General features: G+C 42.8%; 1 protein-coding gene across 2 annotated transcripts in view; it reads left to right on the top strand.

Moving 5' to 3' along the window:
- The first annotated feature begins 1,662 nt into the window (after positions 1–1,662).
- arhgap10 (Rho GTPase activating protein 10) overlaps positions 1,663–20,665 on the top strand; it is a 65,790-nt gene continuing 46,787 nt past the window's right edge. For both annotated transcript variants that reach the window (XR_007194125.1, XM_048248454.1), the window contains exons 1-5: positions 1,663–2,231; positions 16,447–16,542; positions 16,649–16,710; positions 18,458–18,529; positions 18,988–19,089. Coding sequence is in view for 1 of the 2 variants with exons in the window: in XM_048248454.1 (XP_048104411.1) it covers positions 2,078–2,231; positions 16,447–16,542; positions 16,649–16,710; positions 18,458–18,529; positions 18,988–19,089 (486 nt within the window). In the remaining variant the exon portion in view is untranslated. The remainder of the gene's footprint in view (positions 2,232–16,446; positions 16,543–16,648; positions 16,711–18,457; positions 18,530–18,987; positions 19,090–20,665) is intronic.

Raw genomic sequence — 20,665 nt, 5'->3', positions numbered from 1 at the left:
ATCCGTCGACGTCGCGTTTTGGGCGTCTTGAGCGACTTGAGCGTCGAGCGGAAAGTTGAAAGTTGGTCAACTTTATGGTAATGAGAATTGACGCGGTTCAGCGACCAACGACCAGCAACCAATCGGAATAGACGGCCTTTAAATAAAGTAGTAAGATAGAACATGATCGAACGTAGAATGCTGCCACATCAGAAAGCGTTGGCGAAAGCGTCCAAAGCTTCCCTGTACTTTTTTCACAAGCGTCCTTGACAGGGTGACCCGAGCTTCTTTGGAAGCTCAAGTCGGCAGCAGTGTGTACGTACAGTTAACGTTGAGTAGCCTAGCCTACATTAATGCAGCTAGAAGCATATTTTTCATAGCCGTCAGTCACTACCTAATCGGGGCTGACGAAAAACTGATTATAGCGTACGTAGCCTAGCTAGATTACAGGGTATTTCGGCCTGTGAAGTATAGCGATCTCTATAAACAAGTAGCTCGTTCTCTTTCTCCTTCTAGGAACTCGCGGAGGCCCTATTTGAAAACTCATTGGGGGGTTGGCCGCCGTGATTGAGAAACAGCCCAGATAGCAAGAGGCTGGCGGACCACTGTCGGTCCATTGGGGGCATAGCTGGCGGTCCGCTGGCATTTTGCTCATCGGTTCTCTGGTGGTCCGCTGGCGGGTTGCCGACAAATGCCCCAATATTTTGCCACTATTGGTCTAAAATCTTTTTCCTTTAATTCAGTTATGTTTAATCCATCATTTTAATAACATTTCATGTATTTTCTATTCATGACAACTTAAATTTTAAAGAGATGGTGGTCCAACGGCGGACCACAAGTGGCACGCCAACGGCAACATGCTACCAGGGGTCCGCTATCTACCAATCTGATTTTGCTATCTGGGAGGGGGCGTGTTCCGAACAATTAGGGTGCAGGCTGGTGCGTCTCCTCGTCAGGAGCGTCACAATACGGAAACCTGGCTTACTTGAAGCCGCTGTCATCTTTTCCAAAAGACAGGAATGAGCTAATGTTCTCCTTGTCATCAGAGGTCAATTCAGGCACCTCAACATTGTGGATAGAGAACAGAGTCTACCCACAGCAGGAGACTCCTATAGGTGGATCCGCCTCAAGTCGCCAAACCCGTGTGACTGTCACATTCGTTTTGGCGCCGCCCAGAGAATCAGCTCCGCCTCCGGACGGGATCCGCGGACACGCCTTACTGTACCGGTTGAATTTGATAGTACACCAAGAGCCGAGACGAGAGTCTATAGAGACGAGAGGAGCTATAGGGCCATATGTGGCCCTCAGGCCGCAGGTTTCCTACCCCTGGATTAGCAATTGGAGCCTATGATACAATCAGAAATAATAGCCATGGATTAATACCCTTAGACTGCTTTTCAACATGTTGGCCTAGTTGCAGCTTTCTGCCAGTTTCAAATAAAATGCATACAACTAGAGTTGATGACACACAAATACAAGTTTTCCTTCCTATTGGTTTACTTTTCCACTATAATAAAAACATATCATGTTCCTGTGCTATGCCTTTACAATGAAGACAGGAATTGATAGATTTAACCAGGTGAGTACAGAGAGCCCACCCGGCATAGCATTGGTGCACGTCATCACGTTTTGTATGAAGCACCAAATCCCGCCGCGTGCAAGCAAGACTTTACAATTTACGCCTGCTACTGTCACTACGGAATATCGCCACGTCGTGGACCATGACTGACTGAATTGTTTAAACTTTAATAGTTTAACGTTAGTGTTTCCCTGGGATCTCGTTATTTCTTACAAAGGAATTACTGTTTTGAAGTAGGTGGTAGTCTTGTCAAGTACAAAGTGTCGTTTCCGTCGGGATTTTTTGAGAATTTGTCCAGGAGTGGTCTTTGGTCTAGCCTCAGATTCAGGGCATAGAACGTTAACGTTACGCCTATGATCCAGGAATAGCGACCGGACGGCGCTAGCTGGCTAACTTTGTTAGCTAGCTCATACTTTTTGAGTTAATTTCGTGTGGGAGTGATTAACTGTCTTTAGAACAGAACTTGTTTTCAGACTTGTCAGCTAGCCACATTTGAGCTAGCTTTACATAGCTCCAAAAATGGGATTACACCCTTTGGAGTTCAGCGAGTGTTACCTGGACAGTCCAGTTTTCCGAGAGAAAGTGAAGGCGCATGAAGCGGAATTGGATAAAACCAACAGATTTATAAAAGAATTATACAAAGACGGAAAGAACCTCATCAATGCCACAAAACGTAAGTTTTAATATATATGTTAAGTTTTATCAGAAAGAATGGCAAACAGTACATATCCACGAGACGGTAATCAGATGCTTACTTCTCCCTCACTCACACCCGCATTTGAGACGCGGTAGCTGCTAGAGTTTTCTCTACCGCTCTGGCACAGACTAAATGTAGTTCAGATAATGTTTTAACTTACGTCTTGGGTAGTCGCAATGTGATGTTCACCTTACAATCAAAACAATTGTCAAACATTACAAATCCTTGCAACGAACCACCGCTTATTACCAAGTGCCTGTTCCAGTGACCAAATGTAATGTGGAGAGTCTGAATTATGTGCAGAACTGTCGACTTCAATGTTGCTAAAACTCTACAGTAGATTTAGCTGCTAGTGTTGTTGTATTTGGTTATTTTCAGCCATATTTTAATCATATTTTACTGCACTCCGCATTCTTGTTGCCCGGTAGTTCACTTCAACAGATGACCGCCTATCCGGTATATTTCTTTTATTTACTAAGTGTGTGACTGTAGCTGAAAAGCAAACAGATCATCTGCATCAAAATGTCAAAGTCTTGATGGTGATTTGGAGGTAAGCAATCTCACATGCAAGCTGGTGTGTTGTAAAAGCGGACACTGGAATTCAACTGGAAACCAGGGATAAAGGTCAACTTTTAGGAATGCCTAGCTTTCTTCTTGCAGTGTACCTGTTTTTCTTCACTAGACAGATGGTAAGCTAAACATTCTTAGTCTTAGATTGTCATAGATCTTTATTTTGTTGTTCACCCTGTGGTCATCTCCTTTACACCATTACTTCAAATATGTAGGCCTACTTTTGTCTTCAGGTTAGATTTGTCTTGTTTTAAATACTGTTTAGTTTTATGGCCTACATCATGCAGCTTGTTTCTGGAGTGTGTCATCTATTCAAAATCTTTCTGAAATGAATTGGGCTACATTTATTTTAATAGTTGTATTTCATTTATTTTGTCTGACTGCTTGAGTCTGGGAAAGTCCTGCAATGTATTTCTTTAAAAAGTTGAATAAGGAAGAATTGGCTAAAAATAAACTGCACATGTGACACTCACAGTTCTTTTTGCAGGCCATTTTGGGACTTGTGTGAATGATCTTGTACTTACCAGGGGCAGGGTCCTGTGAGATCTGCTGTGGAACTTGACTATATTTGCTCAGAAAGGGTCTTCTGTTTTCTATCGGTCAAGAGTAGGACTCTTTTTGGCACCTTACCGTAATTTCCCAACCATTAGCCGCTATGAGGTTAATACCCAGGGACCGTTAATATGGTATTAATATGATTTTGTTTTTTTAACTTGCATAAAACACCGTCCTGTGGTTTATACACAATGCGGCTAATACACAGCAAATGCTGTACTGTAAACTTACATTGAAGTCAAAGGGAATTCCCTTACTGCTGTATTGTATTGTTGTGTCAGGAAATAGGTTAACAAAATTTTCGGTCTTGGGAAATGCTGCTGATTTGGCCTCATATTGACTCTTGGCTGAAAATATGCTAAAGTAAACCAAGAAGTCATCTGCTATTGAGTTCTATAAATAAATGTCTTCTCGCTGCTTTAGTGACTTTGTAGGTTTTGAGTAGAGACTTGAAGTAAGTTTCTGGAGAATGGCAAAATATTGCATCTCAATATAGTTGTCTGTCTATAAAGCTTTCCTTTGCTTCTTTTCATGTGATGATGTCAGGAACACTAGCAGGCTAGTGATTGCCTACATCTAAGGTAAATCCCTCCCCGTCACACAGTATGAACCAAAGTGAAACCAAATTCCATCATCTGGATGACCGTGTTGGAAGAAGCTGAGAGGTGATGCCTCTCGCCTTGTATGCAAATGTGAAGTATACGAGCAGTACTTTTTAAGTTATGTGGGCGGACACACACGCACACACACACACACCTGCAGAAGGACAGACGGATTGGGGTGGGAGTGGGATGCCATACAATCGCTTTCCAGATTTTGCTTACGTGATGCTATGAAGTTTGCTAGGTCATGAGCGTAACCAAAAACATGTTTTCCGACATTATGTTGCAGTGGACAACTGAACTCTTTTTCAGGGAAGGCAAGCTATCATTTTGAGGCCCGTCGTTTTTGCAGAACTACACAATTAAGAGACCATTATCATGAACACATTCTTCAGGATGCAGTGTTGTGGCGCATGCAGCAGGCCATGGCTGCAGCACAGACTGAAGCAGTACACTGAATACTGACACAGACAATTTGACTTTCTTCTTTACACATGAACTTAATGGTGCTTGTGCAACTCTGCATGCCCTGTAGCTGAATGCCAAATATACTCAGTTGCCTACAATGGGCAGAAGACCAAAGAGTCAGAAAATAAAAACAACTTTTTTTGTGGTTGTTGGTGGATCCTGTTACCTGTTTTCACACCCTTCCATTTGCTCCAGCAAAACTTACTCTCAGCACGCCAGAATTGGCAAATACAGTACTCAAGGGCCTAATGTGTCCTGGCTCATTTTGTTTGCTAGAACGGAGAAATGATTCTGTGTTCACTTCACCAAGGCCTAGTTAAAAAGATTCAAGAGGTGTGTTTCAGATCTATATTGTTTCAGTGAGTTTGTGTCCATCATGTAGAATGTGCTGGTAGACTATTGTTTATTTTTGTGATCTCCACATATGCACTTTTGCAGCACAGGTCTTTTTTTCATGAATATTCAGCTGAGACACAGCTCTGAACCAGCAATGCATGATTACTGCAAACCCACAAGCAAATACAATGACTGATGGGAGTCAGCACAGTCAGCAGTGTGAAGTACATCTAGCTCTGCTCTCCCTGGCATGCCCTTTTCACTACTGGTAGCAGTGGTAATGTGGTGGCATCTGTACAACCAAACGGGCATTCTTGCGGAGGGGACTTCACTGGAACTGGCAGGGCTCCTGTTGGCAAGGAGACTGAGGTGTCCGGTCACGGGCCAGCTCTGGTTCCACACGTTATCCTGCTGTTTGTTTACTCTGTCACTTCTTTGGGTGGTACCCAGCAGCTACAGCCAGGCAGCCCGGCATCCGTCTAGTTAGACAAGGCCTGTTTATAAAGTTGTAGCTTAAGTGCTTTGTCAGTAGTCTGAGTTTCACTACGACTGTGCTCTCCTCACCTATTTTCATTTGTCATGATGTTTGGATGTAAACAGTTAAAGTGAAATTGGATACCCTTGATGGTCCAGGTGTAGTAGTAAGCACATCATATTGTGATGTTTCTGCGATCAAACAATTTATGAAGCACTATTGCTGACTGCATGGTTGTGTTTTACATGAAATATACTTTAGGCCAAACAATGCCAGAACCGTCTGTCCCCTGAAATCTGACTTTTGTGACCTGCTGTTGCCTCTCACTCCTCTCCTGATGAGCCACGGAGGATGTGCTGGGTCGGAAAGTCCTTGTTTTTTGAGGAAATGTGACAGTGGACACCTCGAGCGGAGTTGGAAAGACATATTCTCACCCTCTCCCCCTGCCATCCCTGACCCAGCAGCAGGATGACACAGAGGATGTGCTCCTGCTTCTGTCGAGTGGAGGATGTTTGAGGATTGGTCTTTCACTCCCTTTCCATTCACAATTTCCCTTTTTAGGGAGCAAGCATGTTTCTCTTGGGAAGTTGGGTACACGTTATAAGTTAGGCTCCTGCAATGTGAAAATATTTTTTGATAAACGTAAAAGTTGATTGCTAAAATAAGAATTAAAAAATGAACGATCCAGGACTGTTAACCAAGACCACAAATACTAAAGCAGGTTGTTACTGTTGGTGTGTTTTTCTAGGTAGTCAAATGAACAAAACCCTCAAATTTGATGTGATGGTCTGTGGTCACTGGGAGATAAACACACCTGTCGTTTGAGAGTTCTAGTTTCAGGGAAAGAAAACTATGTCTCCAGTAAGGGTGTCATGATTTCGATTTTATATCGAAATCAATCGAAATTACATTTCAATCTCGAACTTCGAACTTAAAAGTAGAATCGACGATGCAGCCACACCCCCAAACTCACGTCCAGCATGTATGCCAAGACGCACAAACACACACGCACGTGCTGAACTGCAGCGTCAACACTCCTCTAATTTTAGGGCCTGCAGCCAGTTAAAATATACACATCAACCTACCGAAATCAAAGCCCCTCTTGCTACTTTGAAATCACCGGTGTGGAAGTATTCATTCATTCACATCAATTAAAGCTAACTTAGCCTACTCAACTTAGCAAGTGAAAAGGTGATCTAGTTACAGTCCAAAGTTACTTTAAGGCTTAAAATGCACATTGGTATATTCCTTGAACACTAACCTTGGGTCTCTTCGGAGTGTGCTGAAACAATCAAATGATCATTCTGTGTTGTTTCATTTCACTATGTTCACGTCTCTGTTTTAGCCTAATGTTAGTTCTGTTTACATTACGGTTTCAAAATAAAAAGCGGTTTCAAAATAAAAGCCCCCCGAAACAGAAAAAGAAAAGGCCAAAAAGAGTAAATAACATATAAGGAATGCATTAATAGTAATATTAAAAAAAAGATTGATCGAATCGTGACTTTAAAATCGAAAATGACATCGAATCAAGGATTTGGAGAATCGTGACACCCCTACCAGTTAGATGTGTGGCTCATGTTAAATTTAAATAAATATACATTTCATCTACCCGTTACCCATGTATGAATCTACGTCATTGTCACATCTAAGCACAAGACCACAAGAGCCGTTCATTCCAGATAAACGTAACCATTTATCTGTTGTTGTATGTTGATGTGGAGGTCAGGAATTCCCTTTCATTGCCATGCTGTTCTTATGTGATGATGTTGCAGCAGTGTAAAGGAAGTAATTCATGTTTTCATGTCAGGGCTGTGGACCGTTTGAGAGGCTTTGAGGTGAGGTTAACTGCAGCCCAACTCTCATTAGCTGGCCTCTGCTGATGCCAGTATTTTTACGAGGACCTTATATGGCCAAAATAAGGGCTGTAGGTATCGGTCTGAGCTGCACTGACTGCATCGGTTCATTTGTTATCCCTCTTTACAAATGAAAACATTCCCTACGTCGGTTTTCCTTTAACAATAACTAGCCTGGATGACGTTTCAGCTTTGTTGGCAGGCCTGGCTATGCGGGCAGTCCTGATTCGGTCTGGCAGAAAAATCTTTGTAATCGCGTCAGGAGCTTCTGCCAGAAAAGCAACATCGGAATCTTTCATTAAAAGTGCATTAAGACAGCCGTGAGGTCATGAGAGAGGGAGGCTCCACTCTCTTAGCCAAGGGAGAGAAGACATGATCAGGAAAATGACCAGACCGTGGTCATGGCCAATTTAGAGTGCCTCTAACCAATTCATCCTAACTGGGACAATGACTTCTGTAGAACTCACAGGCTTTTGAACAAGCAGTGCTAAGCTTTACTGAGCACCAGCTTCACAATATCTCTCTTTCCCCCCCCCCAATATTTATGTGTGTGTTGCATGTGGTTCTCTAAGGAAATTGCTTTTTGAGAGCAGTTTAATGTCAGTGATCTTTGAGGCAGCTGAAGGTTGAATAGCTACCCCTTCTGTGTTACTATCATGTAGAGCTGCACAGGTTGTGACACAACCCACAGCCTAGAGCCGATAGGCCTCCTCAGGGTCTGCTGTGATGAGCAGTGTTAAAGGGGTCACAGGAAACCATTTTTTTGTGGTGGCTTTGAAGTAAGCTATGTCGATGTGACTAACAATCTAGCAATACACCTGGAGGATGCCTAAGAGAAGAAGAAAAGAAGTTGCCAATCAGATTCAGAATGAAGCCAAATATAATATCCCTGCTAGAACGTCATGAGAAAAACGACTTTACAAACATATCTCAAGGAATGTTCTAAAATACTTGAAAAGTACTGTATATGGCATGGCTCCTTTAACAAACGGTGATGCATGATGAAGAGAAGGGGGCGGCCTCCGGAGAGGAAGAGGCTTAGAAAAGAGCAGAGATTTGACCAGCCTGGAAAAGATCAGAGAGGGGAACAGGAAAGAGTTTGAAGAGGGACACCAAGATTAAACACGCCCCCTCTCCCATCTGAATGGAGCTTCAAATTATTGGCCCTGAACCCACATGGCAGCTGCACGTGTGACAGGGTTTTAAGATGAGGCGTTGGTTTTTGTTTACATGTGATTCCTCCCTTCACTGAAATCCTGAACTGTACTCCATCTGTTTCTGACTCTGCTAAAGAATACCGATGTGGCGTAAACATCTGACTTTGGTGAAGGACTGAGTGGGCTGTGTCTGATGCCTGTGTTTATAAAGAGCAGCCTGCCCTGCTGGGAGGTTAATATTTGCGTGAGTCACGACTGGCCCTGCAGTAAGGTCACGACTCACTTCCCATCCTGTCTCTCTCCCTCTTATTCATCCTCTCTCTCTCTCTCTCTCTCTCTCTCTCTCTCTCTCTCTCTCTCTCTCTCTCTCTCTCTCTCTCTCGCGTTTCATCTGTTGTTGAGCCTTTGCAAATGACCTTGTGTCATCATGGATGACTGTCATGTCATTTGCTGTCATGTTGTGATTTCTGATTCCTAGTAGACTAGGGATCGACCGATATGGATTTTTTTGTGCCGATACCGATTTTTTTTCCATCAGCCTTAGCCGATGACCGATACAGGCTGCCGATTTTCTTGAGCCGATACTGCTGATTTTGCTCTCTCAATTTACATCATACAAATGACACATAATTACACAAATGATGTTACCAAATGTTATAAGTCTCAATTTAAAAAAGGAACATTTATTGAACTTATGGATGGGTGCACTGGATATGGTTAACTGTACAAAATGCTTTCATCAAAATCTTACAACACAGCCTTGATGATTCATTGCTAGCTGCCTATAAGACATAATTCAGGTCATCACAAAATGTCCTTTGTCAACACATTTAAATAATTTAAGAAAACAATACACCTGAAAAGTAGCTATTGAAATAAAGTGCTTGATTTGTAATTTAAGACTGCATGGGTTCAAATTTTCTTTGTCTATATTTTCCTAAAAAAAGCTGCCAGATTTGTCAACCACAGAACATATATCAGCAGAAGAAAATAACGTGGTGTCAGATGTTCCTGTTCTAAACGGCATCAACGGCATCAAAGGTATAAAACGTATCTCTCAAAGTTTTAAAATCTCTCCTTCTGGTAGCGCAGCACTCTCATATCGCTGTGATGCGTGTGTCCCACTGAGTGAGACAGACCAGACGCACAAACTTCTATTTGGTAGCTGACAAACCACCATTTAACTGGATTTATAATTATAAGGTTAGCAAACGGCTCTAAATAAGTAAGGCATACACGGTATGTCTGGTACATGGTAAACGTTAACACAAATTAATAGTCAACTACATATAACAAGTCTCTCAGTATTAAAGCTCTGATATCACTGCGATGGCAACTCCGCCCAGCTCGAAGGGAGAGGGGGAGGGAGACGCACACACCACACGCGTCCAAAATTCAGCCAGGTGGTCGCTGAATAAAACTCCACAAATATCACGGAACAACGTCGGCATTACTTAATCATATGACCAGTGTTTGTAACAGCTACCGCTACCGCATGCATATGGATAGCCTAGCCTAAATACAATGGCAAGCAGTTCTATAAACGAGGCAATAAGCATTAAATAAAGTACCTATCTATCTATTATTCTCGTTTTCCATTTGGACCCACAAACTTGCTTCCACCTTCAAAGTGTATGGCAATATTTCAGCTAATGCTTTGAAAGTTTAAAGTTTACTGTTGTCTTGAAGAGCAGGCTTTCAGCACATTGCTTGTGGGGGAGGTGCAGTCTGCTCGTGAATTGCAGTGTCTCCAGCAAAACAGAGCTGCCTGTGGACGCCTGTATGTAAATAATGGGGCGGGGGGAAACTATCGGCGAACGCAGCCGCTTATCGGCCGATACACGTAAAAAACGTAAATATCGGCCCGATATATCGGTCGATCCCAAGTTGACTCTACAGCTGAGAAGGGAAGGAGTAGGAAGTAATAAGTAGTTTCCTTCTTACAGGGGGATCTTTTTTACATTTCATGTTAAACACATCATGGTCATAGCTCATAGGGGTTATAGCAGTCCATTTTTAAATGTGCAGGAATGTACATTTAACATTAAAATATTTTGTCTTTAGCAGGCAAATGACTACCCTCATGATTGGCTCCCTTATTGACTTGGTTGGCCTGTCTCCAAGTGGCACCACATCTCCACTTAAGGGTTTGCCATTAAGGGACAAAGAGTGACGCCGCTGTGTCAGAGACCATCTTAGTGCCTGTGTGATAGAGATCCTGTTCTCCCTGTCCAGTTTAATCGTGGTCACAGACCCTGGTATCCTTTTGCCGGCCTCCTGAACATGATATCCCTGCTGGAGAAACATTGGCGGCCACACCACATCAGAGAGAGAGAGAGATTGATTCTGTGTGTGAGAGGGAAGTGATCTGCTTTCTTGCGGCCAAATCTTGACAGTTTGCAGCTTTTTGTGAATACTTGACTTTAAAAGGTCTGTATGGGAGAGAGGGGGATGATCGTACTTTATTAGGAGCCTGGTCGTCAAGCACCAGCTATTTTCTTAAACCTTTTCTGGAGGTCTTCATCACTGTGCTCCCTCATATGGTCATATCAACAAACTATACCTCCATTGTTTGTAAACGGCAGGACTAGAAGGACCCACGTTAAGAACCAGGTTTCTTCATTCTGTGTTTGATTCTCACACTGGAGCCTTTAGCTCTGTAATTGCAGTCACACTAAAATGCAGGACCCATGGAGTGTTGAATGTTGTACAAATGCATATTCAAATTTTGGTCGTTTGGATGAAGCATTTTTCTTCTCACATCATGATAGAAATGACTCAAAATGACTCATGCAGTCACTGAGTCAGACACATCTGTTCTGCCTCAAATCTGTTGCAGCAGGGAAGAGGGGAGATGAAGACTCAATAATTGTAGAGTGTACTGTAACAAGACAAGTTACATCTTTCCCATTTTCTGTTGTTGTATGTGTTGCAGTCCACAAACCTAAGTTATTATGTAGTGCGCCCTGTATTCTTTTTCAAACCCTGGACGCTCTTTCTCAAGTCTGTACTCTCTTAGAAAAGCTTAAAGGTCAGAGGGGGATGAAAAAGCATTCTCTTGACTACAAAGGGTTTTTTCCTTATGTAACCCCTAATCATTTGGCGTAACGAGCTGACTTACCAATGTCTAAAGTTAAACGTATGACGGACAGTATGTAATACTTCTCATTGAGTGTTTAGAGCAACCTTTTCTTGGTCGTACACGATCATGTTGGTTTGTTTAACAGAACCCCACAGATGGACCCAATCAGTCTCTGCTATGAGATCAGCCTTGCAAACAGACTCTCACATTCTGCAGTACGACCTGAACAACGCACAAATCCATGATCTCATCGCACAATACCGACCCAAGTTTAGTTCGTATTTCATCTCCAAAGGGATCATTTACATGATGAAATTATATAATGGTATTGTTTAATGGTGTTGTTTTATAAGAGTTACTGGGATGTTACTTTAATGTTGTTGAAGTACAGTTTGGTTATCAGCCTCTTTCTGGTACAGAATGAAAGTAATACTTTATGTCTCCAGTATTCACTTTTCGCATAAAGTACCGATGGAGAAGTAAACACAGCCGTGGAGAATTCCTCTCCCCCCACCCCAGCCTCTGAAGCGGCTTTCTCATCGCCTGGAGCTGCATACTTCAAGAGCGCCTTATCTGTTCCAAAAGAATGCTTGCTGGTTTACATACATGTCCTTTGAACCAGTGTGTGCGGAATCTCCACTTGGAGAATCCAGCAGCCAGTGTCACACTCATCGCATTAACCCCGACTCAATGACTCTTTGTCAGTGCTGAGTGGAACAGCGTGGCGCCTGGGCTGGGAGCAGAGCAGGGTTGTCCCTGGGCAGTAAACGCTGGTGGACAGTCTTTTGTCAGAGTGTTGTGTTTAGTGTGGAACCGGATGGGATGTGGAGGTGTGAGTGAAATGTTGTGAAAACATGTTTTCCTGAGATAGAGGCATGGGGAGTGCCTGGACTCAATGGGCCTGGAGTTTCCACTCCGAGCACAACTCTGTTGGATTGTGTGTGTTTGAGTGCACACATACAAATTACACACAAACACACACTTCACATTCAGACATTCCATCAGTTGGGAGCCAGTTTGGTCCACCACACAACCTTACTGGGATGCAAGCACCACCCACTGGAAAAACAAATGCACATGGCCGTTAACACCGAATAGCCTGGACTGTCCAGTGCTGTCTCTACCTAAGCTGTGACGCCAGGCCTTTGTTCACAGACCTGGTCAGTTAGAGTGTCCGACATAACTGCAGTGTGTGCAATGTGTCGGGCAGGGGGTCAGGCACAGGCATCACTGCTGACAGCCTCCACTGGCGTAGCACACTGTATACACACAGTAGTGTGCCTTTGCCTATAATGAGTGTGCAGATTATAGAGCAGAGAAGAGAGGTGTGTCTGCTGAGGCTTCAGAAGGTAACAGGACACGGCATTGCTCAGTGAAGCAGCCCGTGCGCTTGCTCCAGAGACACTGAGGCTTTTGTGCTGGTTAGCCTGCGTCCTGGCACCGGACAAAAACCCATCCAGACTTCAGAGCAGCTCCTGCAGCAGCTGATAAAAGGACTGTTATTATGAAAGACTCCCAGCTGAATTGGAGCTTCTTCTAGACAAGTCTTAAAGCCTAGTTGAGAACTTGATGACTGCCTTGCCCACTGTGTTTTAACGAGTGACCGTGAAATGCATGACGTTTGCCGGGTAGGCAATGATGGCCGTAATTATGACCATCTTCACTCTCTCAATCGTGCAAACCTGGCCTGTTCCCAAACCGCATATGCAAGGCCACTAGTACATTTGTATGTCAAATTAATTACACCCCTTTTACCACTGAATTCAGAGTAGGAACATTTAAAAAAAAAAAAATACACTGGCCAAATCTGGGACATAAGCAGTTTCATGAATAAAATAATGGAGTGGGGGAATAGTGTGCAGCAGTTTCCTACTCGCTCGGCATGTCTGTGTGAGTGAGCATCGCTGTTGTTCAAAAGTGTGTCTCTCTCTCTCTCTCTCTCTCTCTCTCTGTCTCTGAGCATGTTGCAGCATGCGCCTGTCTCCCCAGCTGGGGCTCCTGCACTGCTGATTACCTCACACCCTGAAAAGCCAGCAGCAAAACAGCTTTCCTGCAGCTGCTTCTATTTCGAGAGGCTCTCGCTTACTTAGAGGGCATATTCTAGTAAACAATGGCTGATCTGTGCAGAACGCACACATTTAACCTTGAATGAGGAGTGTGTTCATATGTTTGCCTTTCTGTTTTCTGCAGCTGTTTAACCAGGACCGATGTACTTAATGCAGACTGCAAGTAGACTCAGAGGGCTAAGACTTTGGCTAAATGTAAAAATATCCTGCAATTCTAGTTTAGCTACATCCAACTGTATGGGCTGATCCAATGAGGTTATGGAAGTTTTGCAAGCATAGCTAGGATGTGTTGGGCTACCTGGAGGGTAGTTATGGGCTACTAGTTCGACTTAGTATACAAAGTTGCTTTGGTGAAATGGCAGCTATGAACGACATTTTTGTTGTGTAGAAATAGCCTACACTTGTCCCTTGATTAATTTACATTGACATTTTATTAATTAGCAGACACTTTTATCCAAAGCTATTTACAGCAAGAGAATAACATTCAGACAGGTTATATGGTCTTGGCCCCACGTGTATTGGGGGAGCGGTAGGCAGGGCCCATATGAAAAAGCCCGTCAAGAGAGTGTGCAGGACTGTGACTCAGCCCAAGGCCGGTGCTCTGTTGCTCCCAGTCTGGGCGTAGTGTAGTATAGTGTAGGGTTCACATGACAGGGCTTTGGGTGGGGAGTAATCCACACAGGCCCTGCCCAGCTCCCGGGCCAGCCGGACAGCACACAGCAGTTAAGCTGCTTAATGGCTTGAGCCATATCTGCAGATATGAAATATAGGCCACGCACACCACAGCTTTTCATACACCTCAGCAACATTAAAACGCTCAACATGATTTTGCAGATTTAGTTCCACACTGTGACATGCAGACTGCTGTCTTATTTTTATTTTTATTATTTTTACTGTCTGTCTTACACTACCATGTCATAAATAGCCATTACATAGCTTAAGTTACTCAGAATGAATGCTAAAACAATTCCATGTTAAAGCAGAACCTGATCCGACTGTGTAGGATCAAAAGAGGAAATATTTCCGCATCTCAGATTTCCCCCTTCAGCCTTTGCCTGCACATGAGAGCTCAACCCTGGAACTCCTAGCTCTGGGTCTTAAAATACCCCAAGCCCCTGGCTGCTTAAGAGAGGGCCTCCTCCAGGGACTCCCCAGAGTGAGCCTCATCTCAGGGTTAAGTTTCTCCCACACCAAGAGCTCCTCTGGCCTCTCACAGACTTCTCTCTCTCAATGTTCAGATGAACTCCACGGCACGCAGTCTTTCATTTGTCATTTGTCTGAAGTTATGATCCTAGTGCTGCAGTTATAGATTGTGGAATTGATTTGAGCCATTTCAGTAAGTAGTAAAATGAACAGACTGTGTAACTCGGGCTGTGAGTAATCAGCTTCAGCTGTGGTTGTGCAGAAAATGAATGTTTGTGTTGACACTGATTACAGCTCTGATATGGAGAATGGCCTCCTTGACCTTAAAGTGAAAATGTTTTTTTTTCCCCAGTGGAGAGAGCGTGAGCTCACATTTTCCAGCTGACCTCTGACCCTTTGGATATTAATGTAGGAGATATTCCAGCAACGTGTGCCTGTGGGACACATTCTGTCATGACAAACGTGCTTGTGTGTAGAGCATAATGACTTAGTGGTTGAACATTTTACAGTGTAATTTACACTGCTCTTAAACCGCTGTGTTTGCGCTACCACAAAATGCAGTCATGCTCCCTGTTGGGCCTATTGTCATCCCATTCAGTGATTTCAACATACAGTCTGACCGCTGATGGAAGTGGAAGTGAAAGTATTTGATGGTTATTTCCCTCAGCATGTGAATTTTAACTGTGCTTGATGTATATCTAATCTGCATGTGACCCCACCCTTGTCTTCTGCTGTCATGTACTGTACTTTTGAGGGCGTCCCTGGCCTGGTGGCTGCTGTTTTAGTAGATGATTAAGCCACTAGATGTTCTGATTATTGTCATGTAGACTAATGTATTTTATAAACTCGACCGTGACCTAGTGTCAGGTTTAACAAGAGGATTATTCCTCAAACGTAGCAGCACTTGAGAGCGTAATTGACCCTGTTTTTATGACAGCTGTGTGCGTCCTGGAAGCCCTGCTTCTGCCACCTGTCTTAGTGAATGGTACTTCCCAGCCATTCCTCATGAATCTTATACACTTCCAGAGCTAGCAGGATGTGACATTGCTCATTCTCTGTTCTTACAGGGTGTGTGTGTGTGTGTGTGTGTGTGTGTGTGTGTGTGTGTGTTTGGGTGTGGAAGTGTTCCATAGAGCCTATTTGACCTATCTCCTACCGGTTTCAGCCTTTTGTAAACATTTTCACACTGTAATCAGCAGGATTCTTTTGTTGTTTTTCCTTTCCCAACCGAATACAGCGAGCAAGAAGGAGCCATCCTGTGCTTTTTCACTGTTGTTACTGTGATCTGACAGCAATGTGGTTATGGCCATGTCTATCTTGTTATGGGTCGCTAATTACCTTAAGGCCAAATTATATTGACGGTGATTAGATCATCTTGTTATGAAAACTGACTAACTGACACTCATCAGATTTCAACAGGCCGTCTGGAACAAAGTATAGATGGTAATTCAAATGCTGTGTCACATGTTACTGATTATCTTCCATAGTTTTATCCACATGCATAATCCAAATATGGCACCCCTGCTTAATACATTGACAGACAGATTGTTTGGATTTGAAAAGGAAGTGCTTCTTGAAGTGTTTGGGCCAACACATGTAGACAAAAACACAGACAACACTTTTTCCAGTATTTTAGAGTATAATATCCCACTGGATGCTTTCTACCCCAGTAATATTGTCTGGTATATGTGCCATTTCAAGACTAAGACCTAAGGAGGTCCAAATTAGCCACCGCATATAGTCCAGGAGGTGTGAGATTTCTTCTGCTATTGCAGACAGACTAGGACTATTTTTATGCATGTTGGACATGTAATGATGTGGTGGCATTGGCAGTATTCTTGACATCTGACTTTTGTGTGTGTGTACTTTTGTTGCCTCTTTCAGAGTTGAGCCTAGCGCAGCGCAAGTTTGCCCAGTCTCTGGGAGAGTTTCGCTTTGAGTACATCGGTGATGCAAAGACAGATGATGAAAAATGCATTGGTGAGTAAAATTCCACAAATCGTACTCCTCAAGAATGAAGGGGGTGTGTTTTTATTTTTCTACCACATAATGTTTGTTGTGTGTGTGTGTGTGTGTGTGTGAATAGATGAGTCTTTGCAGGAGTTTTCCGCCTTCTTGAGGAACCTGGAGGACCAGAGAGAGCTGATGGTGAGACAAGCGCCAGCCCAGACCTGCAGACACTCACTGCAGTGCTTAGTGCACCTCAGCATGCCCTAAGAAACACTCAAACTGCTGCAACAGAGGTGGAGGCACTGTCTATGGGTCTCTTGCACACCACACACACACACACACACACACACACATATACACAAACATAGGTGTTAAGATGCAGAACAAAAAAAAATCAGCTCAATAACCAATACAGTCATACCCGACATGTCACCACAGTGAACATTGCGGTCTCTGCAAAAGAGTCATTCCAAAAAACATGTGTAGACACCTCTGTGACGTGTAGTGCTCAGTAAAATTACTGTCTGTGTGGCAACAGGAAATAGATGGCATGGTGGGGGAGGTCTTGCTCTTGCATACGTAAGTCTTGTACAGTCGCTTAAGTTCATCGTCCCTTAGTTTTATTGAGCTATTTTAGAACACTGTGGAATAGGTACTGTCCATCTACATTCAATCATAATATTTTTGGGGTCTGTTTGGAACTTTATAGTTATCATGCCATCTGGCCTAGCTTGTCTAAGCATTGCGAATGAAAGGGTCAAATGTGCTCAAATCTCACCCTTCCTTTCCATGCTCCTGAAACAACGTGTTGACATGACTCCTCGAAAATATATGGTAACGGAAGCAGACCCCAGGCTTCTAATTTGAAACTGTAACACACACCTTGAACAGGCTTCGACACTGTGGCTGTTACACAATGGGAGCAGTCGACAGTTAGTGACACAGTGCAAGGCACAGTGGGTTGAGTAATTAGTAGCGTTTTTTTTAACATCTAGTGGAACATGACATAGGTTGACCTTAAATAAGGGCTGTTTTTTTTTTGTAGGAGTTCCATGGAAATGGTGTGACTTTTAAGGAATTCACAGAGAATGTACTTCTTTGTGTGTGCACTCGCCTGAGCATTGCACTGAGCCACCCTGTTTGTGTGGAGGATCTTGCGCATGATTTAGCCTGTAATCAAATTGGCTTTAGTGCATCTGTGACAGACTTGGAGCATTGCCTGCTGTGTCATACTAATTCAAGCCTCCTGGATTTTAGGGGCCACCATGCATCTTGCCCTGTCTATGAAATGATAGGTAATTGAAGTATGGGTGGGTGATCAGATAATAAATGGCACAGATGACCAGAAACAAAGACAATATTTTTTTTCTTAAGTAGCCTGCATCTCAGAACAGAACAGAACTGGGACACTGATAGCACTACTCACTTAATCTCACGCCAGGATTTCAATATAAGAATAATCTGTGTTTACAGAGAGTTAAATAGTTTTTGAAAATCTAGCCTAGTAGATTCGTATAATAAAATGTCATACTTAAAGGCATAGTACCCCTAACACAAAGTCATATGTACTCACACTGTTGTGCATAATCAACATTATTGTAATAATATTCTAATCTAATAACACAGACCCCATTATGGTCATACTACTTCAGTCTTCTCGAGATATGTTTGACGTTTAAAATCCAGTTTCATCAGGTAGATTAGCTTGTTGTGTGTTTAATGACACTTAAATACAGACCATGGTGTTTCAATGCTGTGGCCGCATACTGTGCCTGCTGAGTCATTCATTCCGTTGCACAATATGTTTTGGCATTTATGTCAAGCTTTGTCATCTGGACACTCCAGAGTTTCCACTGTAACCTGACACTAGCCAGGGACTGCTTTTCCCTTATACAATTAATTGTGGTTTGGCCTTTGAGCTAATTGTCGACTTCTGTTCCCACAGATGCAAAACATCACAGAGACGCTAATGAAGCCACTAGAGAAGTTCCGAAAAGACCATCTTGGTGCAGCAAAGGTGCTTCTCTGCCTCCATTTGAATATACTTGATGGTTTGATGTCCATTGGGAGAAATTAATCGTGACTGGGATGAAAACATGCTGATGAACACCAAGTTTGATACACCATAATTATTTAGAAGAAAATATTTCTTGTCTATGAAAAGAAAATGACCTGAGGACCTACATATTTAGTTCACACGTTTTGCAGCTGTTGTCAAGATATTACTCTTTACAGTTGTTTTCAATATATTTAATTTTGCATCACATAAAGGCAACAATATTGCAATATTTGTAGTCTGACTTTCCTGGATCTAATCTGATGATTTATTTACAAAATTGCAAAACATTTCATATTAGTCATGCCAGAAAAAAAAGTGTCTCAGCTTAATTTTCCACTTCAGAGTCTTGAGAGGCATAGCGCCCTTAATGCAGAACATAGTCACGTTTTAATATTTGTTTTCTCTCTCTCTCTCAGGCAGAAAGAAAGAGGTATGAGAAAGAGACCGAAAAGTACTACAGCTCTCTGGAGAAGCTTTTGAACATGTCTGCAAAGAAAAAGGAACCTCATTTACAAGAGGTAGCTCTTCCCCTTGTTTTGTTGCCACACTGGCAGCGACAACCTTTGGTTGTGAACCACAATGTGTGTCTGGTCTGATCTATTTTGATTGAAATATCAAATAGAAACACTGACACCTTTAAATCATTCTACAGCTCTCTAATTATCAGGCTTCCTGAAATATTAGCCAGACTTCCTTTTTACCAAGGTCATGCAAGACTGTGTTTTTGGAACTAACACAAGCCGTCCACATATCATACTCTTGTCGCCCAGCAGGGAATGTTGAAACAAAAACGTTCTGATAGCAATGGAAAGGACTTGGCCTGCCTCCAGAGCATTACTGCAGCTAGCCCTAGCAAAAGCCTACTGTAGACCTAACTCAGACATTTGAAGCAGTTAAACCATCTGCCAGCCCTATTGCAACTGTGCTCCCAGGGCTCCTATAAGTCATCCATGTTCAAACATGACCTTGTAAGGCCAACCCATGTAGTGTATACACAAAGCACAGGAAACCCTTAAAGCTGTTGACATATTTTTACTGCAAAACATAATGACATGTTTTGGAGTGAAGGCTGAGATCTTATCAGGTGGTTTGGTCTTGTTTCAATGTAGTCTTCAGATCACACAGCTAGGAGACTTCAGTTTAGTGTGTCATGATACTCTAGGGTCTTGTCTGGTTGCCCAAATGCTGCCACACCTACATGGATGATGCGTCAAGTAGAAAGAGATGTTTTGATATTAAGAAGATCATTTAGAGCAGTGATCCTCACTATTTTTTTCACAAGAGCCACATTGGCAGTGCAAAATCAAAAAGAGAGCCACTTTTAAGACAACATACTAACTCACCTTTGCAAATGTGCATTTCTACATATAAATATCCCACAAAAAAAAATAACACATCCAAAACAGCTAAATATATACAGCCAATGCTTAATAACTTCCTTTCACCTTCATTATTTGGGTGAAGGAAGAAGTATAATTCAGATGTTTGCGTTTTTGTAGTGCAGTATTGTATGTTTATAAAGCACATTTAAAAAAATAGATTGGCTATGTTACCACAGCCTACAGTGGGTCCCATTTAGAAATGGCCACATAGCACATTCGCGCTTTCCGTGATACACGCATAGACAGTAAAAGATACACGCAGCTGCATGAAATGTATTCTTATCACCACAAGGTGACAGGTAAACAGGGCAGCGGATTGCATTCAAAGGCGATGCAAGTGGCAGTGAGATACTGTAAGCAGAACGAAACTAAAGATCACCTCGTTGAAGTCATACAGTAGTAGACTAGGCTAAATCAGAGCCTACAGTACTTTTGTTTTTATCAAGCTGGGGCCAGAGATGATGGCCTTTGGCGAACAGTTTAGGCCTACTCAAAATAAGTAAAACCAAATTTGGCGAAATCTCGCCAAAGCTGCATGCGAGCCACCAATAATAGCTTGACGAGCCGCGCAATGAGTAACACTGATTTAGAGAGTGACATCATTTCCCTTTTGAGGACTTTCTATAAACACGCTTTGAAGTTGTCACCTGTATGCTGAAGGGCCCAGACACCCAATCCATTAGCCAGTTTATTTCCTGTGTTAACATGGCAA

This window comes from Alosa alosa, chromosome 1, assembly GCF_017589495.1.
Source record: "Alosa alosa isolate M-15738 ecotype Scorff River chromosome 1, AALO_Geno_1.1, whole genome shotgun sequence".
Classification (NCBI taxonomy): Eukaryota; Metazoa; Chordata; class Actinopteri; order Clupeiformes; family Clupeidae; genus Alosa; species Alosa alosa.
The sequence above is the reverse complement of the archived record's forward strand: the minus strand, read 5'-3'. Positions and strand labels throughout refer to the sequence as shown.